The sequence below is a fragment of the Gossypium hirsutum genome, chromosome D10, assembly GCF_007990345.1.
Source record: "Gossypium hirsutum isolate 1008001.06 chromosome D10, Gossypium_hirsutum_v2.1, whole genome shotgun sequence".
Lineage (NCBI taxonomy): Eukaryota > Viridiplantae > Streptophyta > Magnoliopsida > Malvales > Malvaceae > Gossypium > Gossypium hirsutum.
Genome location: NC_053446.1, coordinates 45573492 through 45580938, shown reverse-complemented (window position 1 = coordinate 45580938; position 7447 = coordinate 45573492). Strand labels below are relative to the sequence as shown.

General features: G+C 31.3%; 1 protein-coding gene across 2 annotated transcripts; it reads left to right on the top strand.

Annotated features, from left to right (window-relative positions):
• Window positions 1-1780: 1780 nt before the first annotated feature.
• On the top strand, window positions 1781-3552 carry LOC107914980 (plasmodesmata-located protein 2). Of its 2 annotated transcripts, none has more exons than XM_016844061.2 (3): window positions 1781-2956; window positions 3035-3148; window positions 3243-3552. In XM_016844061.2, exons 1-3 carry the CDS (start codon window positions 2170-2172, stop codon window positions 3248-3250), a joined length of 909 nt encoding a protein of 302 aa, XP_016699550.1. In that variant the 5' UTR covers window positions 1781-2169; the 3' UTR covers window positions 3251-3552. The 2 variants fall into 2 exon arrangements, with proteins under 2 accessions (XP_016699550.1, XP_016699552.1); XM_016844063.2 differs by having other exon boundaries at window positions 1838-2956; window positions 3041-3148.
• Window positions 3553-7447: the final 3895 nt, after the last annotated feature.

The following is a 7447-nucleotide window of genomic DNA, read 5'->3' as shown; positions in this document are numbered from 1 at the left end:
ATTTAATAATGATAAGGTTTTATGTTTTTTGCAATTTAGTCATTTTTCTTAAATTAACTAATCAAACATTAAAATTCTTGAATTGAACCTTCACATACCAATATAATAACTTCGTAAATATTTACGGTCTCAGTTTACGGAAACGAGGTCTTGATACCTCATTTTTCAAAACCACTTGACTTTCGAGGAAAACCACTTGTACTTAACTTTTTGTTCAATTAGAAAAAAATTATCAAATCAAAATTCAATATAAACTATATTTGACTCGTATAAAATAAGTAATAATTACGGACTCATTGTCAGATCTGTAGTCCTAAAACCACTGTTTTCGACTCCACTGAAAACAAACTGTTACAACTGTTTATGCACCATAAACATTATGCCAAACGTTTCATGCATTTTCATATCAACACAACAAGCCTCACGATACATCAATATTCAGTTAAAGAGTAACTCATCATTTACACAACATTCAACCATAGAATAACGCATCATTTGCACAACACTCAACCAAACATGCCTAGCACACTATATTGAAAATAAATGAATAACCTTCTAGGAACTGAGTTCTAGAACTCACATGGAGGTTGACGCCAAATCCATCTACTTAGTTTTTCCAGCTACTTGAGCCTCCAGCTTACAAAACATAACAACCATTTCAAAATTTCCAATGAAGATAATTCATCATCATAAGAACCATACTTGTGGAAAAGAAATGGGAGAAACCACCAATTGACAAAGTCAAGATTAATTTTGATGTAACCATTATTAAGAAAAAAATAGGTTTTGGCGTCCTTGCTCGTGATTCTGAGGGTTTTGTTATGGGTGGGAGTTTTAAAGTGGAAAGGTTGCAGGCCGAGTGGGATCAATTTTATGCGCTTGAAGAAAGTATTAATGTGGCGAGTACCCTGAACATTGCTAATGCTATTCTCAAAACAGGCTGCGCTAGCCTGGCAAACAGAATAAGGAATCGAAGAGTGGACATTACTATTATGGGGCATCGTATCGATGATCTGTTTAATTCCAATGATATGCTTCACAATGCGAAGTTCAAGTGGGCCAATCGCAATTGCAATAAGGCTACAAATTTTAAGAACAAGTATGCTATAACAAATAATTGTAACTCGAATTTTGGGATGAATTACCCTACGACAATTCATGATTATGTAATGTTTGATGCTATTAATTGAAGTTGACTTTTTAGGTTTTTTTTAAAAAAATAAACTATGTTATCAAAGAAAAAAAAGAAGAAGAAAAGAAAACTCATGAGCACCGCGATGCTATTAATTGAAGTTGACTTTTTAGGTTTTTTTTTAAAAAATAAACTATGTTATCAAAGAAAAAAAAAGAAGAAGAAAAGAAAACTCATGAGCACCGCATTTCCCTTGACATCTTTATTACTAACTCAGGGTTCGTTCAAAAACGATAGGACTAATTATGATAAGATTTAAAATAATAACGAACGAGAGATTTTATTCTAATGATGAAATGAGATGATGATGATGTTGATAGTAGTAGTAATAGTCAAAAGCAATGATAAAATTGAGATGAATCATAGTAAGAAAAATTAAAATATTAGATTAAAGTGTACATATTTTAAATAAAAAAAAGTACTGTGTGATATTTTTTAAGATCATATAAAATATTAATGCTAAAACTAAAAAACTGATTTCAAAGCTGTTGTCAAGTGTGACGAGCTTGAGTCAAACTTGAGGTACTTACCTTACCTCTAACAAAATCACATTCTTTACATTTAGTCCTTGCGATCTTTTAAAGAAGAAAATATTGCTTCGACTTCTCAACTTTATTTTAATGTGATTTTGTTCTCATTCCCTTGTAAATATTAGAGAGAGTTGTTTTAGTTTTAATTAGATCAGTTCCAAGCATTCCCATTTAAAAAAAATATATTTCTCTATTTTATCATTTTCTTTGGTGCACTGTTATCTCTCTCGTCTCGTTAATAGCAAAAGATAAACCTTCGTCTATCCCTCTCTCATTTTATTTGCACGGCTCCAGAGGTAGGCCATTGAGAGAAAAGTAAAGGTCGAAAACTCTCAAAACCCCTATCCCAAACGGTGAATCTGGGAAAACCCACTCAGCTCATTTAGATCCCTATCAAATCTGCAAAAAACATACCATGATTTGATCCCAAAACCCCACCCCAAACAAATGGGTTTTGGTTTTTCTTCAAAACCCTTCTTCCTTTTCCTCTCATTTCTTGTTTTCTTTACCAATCTTGAACTTTACCCTCTTGTTGAATCAGCCCCTGATTACATAACTTTGGTCTACAAAGGTTGTGCTAAGCAGTCTTTCACAGATCCAGCTGGGATATACTCCCAGGCCTTGTCTGCCTTGTTTCAGACCTTGCTTTCACAGTCCATGAAGGTAAAGTTTTACAAGACAACAACGGGTACTGGCCAAACCACAATCACTGGTCTTTTTCAATGTAGGGGAGATCTCAGTAACAGTGATTGTTACAGCTGTGCCAGCAGGCTTCCAACTTTAGCCGACAAACTTTGTGGCAAAACTTTAGCTGCAAGAATCCAACTTTATGGTTGCTACATGTTGTATGAAGTTGCTGGGTTTGCTCAAATCTCTGGCATGAAGATGTTGTTCAAGACTTGTGGTGCTACAAATGTTGCCGGGACTGGGTTTGAAGAGAGGAGGGACACTGCCTTTTCAGTGTTGGAAACTGGGGTGGTTAGCAACCATGGTTTTTACACCACAAATTACCAATCTGTTTATCTTTTGGGGCAATGTGAAGGAGATGTGGGGGATTCAGATTGTGGTGAGTGCGTAAAGAGTGCTGTTCAAAGAGCTCAAGTTGAGTGTGGGAGTTCCATCTCAGGTCAAATCTATCTTCACAAATGCTTTATCAGTTACAACTATTATCCTAATGGGGTCCCTAGAAGATCATCTTCTTCTTCATATCCACATCCTTCTTCATCTTCATCAGGTATTGTATGAAATTGAATCCTTTTTCAGAATAAAGACTTCAGAATGGTTGAATAAATTATGTGTTTGATTGATGTAGGAACAGGGCAAAATACAGGGAAGACAGTGGCTATAATATTAGGAGGGGCAGCAAGTGTTGGATTCCTAGTCATTTTGTTGATGTTTGCAAGGGGTGTGATGAAAAAACATGACGGTATGTATTTCTGTAATACACACAAATTGATCTATATACTGTATTCTCTATTTATGCTTTCAAATGTTGAATCTTTTCTTCTTTATTTTTCCAGATTACTGAAGGGTTCAGAGCTCATTTAGAGGTGGGATTCTTTCTAGTTGAAAATTTCTTTCCTTGTTTATCATTTTGAAATGGGTTTTTGACTTTTTGTTGTTGAATGTAATTTGGTGAAGAAAAAACCAGGCATATATATATTCGAGGGTCTCACCAATTATATCTAGCAGCAGTTCAAATTTAATTCTAGTATATGCAAATTTTCTTTTTCTCCTTGAAAATGTAAACATGAATTTTTTTTTCACAAAATGTGAAAAAAGAGGTTATGTAATATTATAAGCGACTATAAAAGAACTATTGTTTTTTTTCCTTCAGAATTTAGCACCTTTTTATTTCCTGGCCATGTGGGTGTTCGTCTCCTTTTTTTTTTTCTCTCCATTTTCTTCATGTCTTTATATGCTGTATACAAAGTAGTTTAGCCATGATGCTTGCTTTTTTTAGTTTGGTTTTAATTTAATTATACAATCTTTTTTCCATGCCAATAAAATATTTCAGAAGAAAAAAGTTAAAAGTGTTGCCCTAGATTTTGAGCAGAATCATCACTAAATTTCTTTAATCTTTATTTATTGTAGAATATTTGTGTCCATGTTAGCTTCTATTAGACATTAATGCTTTTTTTTTTTTGTAAAATTGTTTATATATATTTGAAGAATAATCTCGCCTTGTATCTTATAAGATAATTTGATGTTCTATTTGGAAGTATGAATTTAAAATTTAGGATTTTATTTGATTTCATTTCGTAAGATGGAAAACTAAGAAAAAAATATAAATATTTATATGATTTCAAATCCACCACAAAATAAATATAAAATTGATCTTTTTAATCTTTAATTTTCCTTTTATAGTAGAATGTTTGGTAGTTTGATGCATGGTTAATGCATAAAATTTATGTCTTTTTAATAAATTTTAACCTGTTATCTCATCTCATTAATGAGTAAAAAGAAAAAGAAATTGTAGCACCTGTCAATCAATACCTAGGTCCCTAAATAGGTGGGTTTAAGGTTAATATTATTTTCCTAAAGTTTGAATTGAAAATAATAATATACGCATTTATAACTTTTTGTTTAATTGATAAAGAAAAATATTTAACTTTTGACCTTTCAATTTTTTCAATTTTTCCCTTAATTTAGTAAACTATTTTTAATTTTGGTCCATGCATTCCATTTAAAATGTATTATTTCTTTTGATAAGAATGGAAAACATAAAATTGTAATTAACCAACCACCATTTTTGGCGTCAAAACTTCATTTGTATCTTCATTTAGTAAATTATGAATTGCATCTGGTGGAGAGTAAAAGATAAAACATTATAATAGTCGATTCCAAACCATTGAAGCTAGACTATCAGCGAGTTTATTACATTTTTTATAGGTATGCTAAATAGGTATGTTAAATAATTGTCTCTCACTCCTTATTCATGAACTTGTGAGCCTCCCTATACAATCGATGTTCACCAAATTTAGCATTACTAGACAACATATTAGCAACCTCCATACTATCTATTTTTCGAATGATTCTTCGATGCCCATTCCTCTAGGCAATCTTAAGTCCTTCAACAACACCCAAAGTTCTGCTTCCAACGTCGAACAAGAGCCAATCAAGCTAGAAAATTCAATAATTCTTTCTTCATTCCGATCTCGAATAACTCGCTCACAAGCAGCCATATCTGTATTTGCTTTGCGCGCACCATCAACATTTAATTTGCGATAATGTGATAATGTGACATAATATTTGAATGTCATGTCATCACATCGATAAGAAATTACAAAAGTTGTTAAATTTTAAATATTAAGTTAAGAAAAATTGACAAATTCAAAGATTAAATGTTTTATTTTGTTTGTTAATTAGATGACAAATTATAATTTATTAATAGTATATAAGATTTATGTAAATATAACTATTTTTTTCATTTTTTTAGTATTATTCGTCTTTTAATATCATTATTGCAAAATTTTAATATTATTTATTACTATGAGCGTTTCATGTTTTTTTTTTAAGAATATGTTTTCTTAGAGATATCTCAACATTCACGCGGTGTCAAGTTCATGAATTTGTTAAATTATAACATGAGTTTTGCTCCACGTGTCAAAAATAAAAAAGTAATTCAATATCTATAAGTATCAAATTTAGGGATTTGAATTTTGACTAAAAAATTTATTTACCTATTATCCAAACTAACCTATTTAATTTGTGGAAGTCGATTACTATGCTTGTCAATTTCTACCCTGTAAATAGCTACCGCTCATTTTTCTTCTCATCGCACCCAAGATCCTTTCAAGCTCTCAAAAATTAATTACTTGTTATTTTATATTTCTTTTATCGAGGGAAAAATGACCATTCCAAAGTTTCAAGAAAAACATGTTGCAAATTATGTTGTCAATATGAAAAAGTTTTTGTAACTCTTTTCATCCTCCCCGACATATAGTACAAATGAGAGGTGCTATCGGAGCATATTTAAACTTGATTTTAAAATTTTTTTCTATAAAAATGTTCAATTTTCAACATGTTAATATTCTTTATATCAAGTTGCGAGAGTTTAGGAAAAACCTTAATTACCATTATAAATCATTTCAAGTCTTTATAAACATATGTGGAAAATACTATCATAAAACGGGTGTTTGAAGCTCGTCGACTGAAAGGAGGTCATTCAGGTCAAGGAGGTCAAGTTAAAATTCTAAACAAACTAAATAAAAATCATAAAAATAGTATAAAAACATTTTGAAGGCTCAAAAATCATTTTAAAACCATTTAGAAACTTTTTGTGGGTGATTGATAACATTTGGGGTTGAAAGCAAGCCCTTGGAAGTCAAAATCGATCAAAATGGTGCAATGTTGGTACATGGCTAGGTGGTCGTGACGTTGAAGCAAGGGATGTTGCGACGTGACTCCTTGACTTGCCAAGTCGTGATGTTGGGGAACTCGTGGTTGTGATATTGGAAGGCAAAATCATGATGTGGTGACACCAAAGTTGCGACAGGATTCACTAAAACTTGGGGACACTTCAAAACATCCCCACACAATACCATATTGTACTAATAAGTTCCAAATAAATTTAAACACATTTAAATGATCTGTAAACTCATTTTCATCTATAAATAGATGTACCGCATTTTCAAGAATCAAGCTAAAATTTATCATTCATTGAAGCAAAACCAAGTCATAAACAAGATCAAAACTTGACTTAACCTTACAAGGATGTAACAAACAACACTTGATTTTACAAATCTAAATACTTATAAACACTTACAAATCTCGAATGATGATGCAATGCTCCCAAGCTAGAATCACAACCTTCTTGACAAGTCCAACCTACACATTTGAACAACTAATGCGTGAGCTCGATGAGCTCAATAAATACACAGGGATAAACATACTTATCCTCTCGTTATTATGGTTGAGCCCTTTATGAGTGTTCAATTCAAAAATCATTTGTCACATTTTAATGATTCTAACGCAATTAACTCTTATAACCAAATTACATAGGCTCAACTTACAAATAATTGGTTCATTAGTGATCACATTTCGAAGTTCAAAAACATTACTTTTAATGAGTACTCATAAGATATTTAAATTAACACATATAACCCCTTATTAAGCCTTTTTCTCATTTTTTTATAAGTCAAATATTATATTTCATTAGCAATAGAGTCATGAATTTAAATCTCAAAAATTTATTTTTATGGCCATATATTTATGAATTGATCCATATTTTTTTATTTTTAATTGTTATACACATAATCTTTTGGCTTAGTTAGCATATCACAATATCCTTTTTATGCTACAAATGCTTGGAACATGATATAAAATATATTTGTTCATAATATGTTCAATTATTAGATTTCTTTTCAACTTAGTAGCTTATAGCCCTTAATACATACAACTCTAGTTCACACTTAATAATTTATATTCATGAACAAATCACATTATCATAATTTTAATTCATTTCGTCCTTAGTAAATTCTAGTAAAATCGACTTAGATACATGGGAATTCCATCCCACACAACCAAATATATATAATTAGATTTTTATCTAGATAATACAAAAATAAAAAATAAATACCAAAATGGTATGCCATCCCCATAATTTACGAAAATGGTATATTGTGGGTGGTGGAGGGTGCTCGAGAGGCGACACCACCCTCATTTTTTCATCCCAATCATTAGCCTGCTAGTAAAAAAAATTAAGGGTTAAGGGTCTGGGATA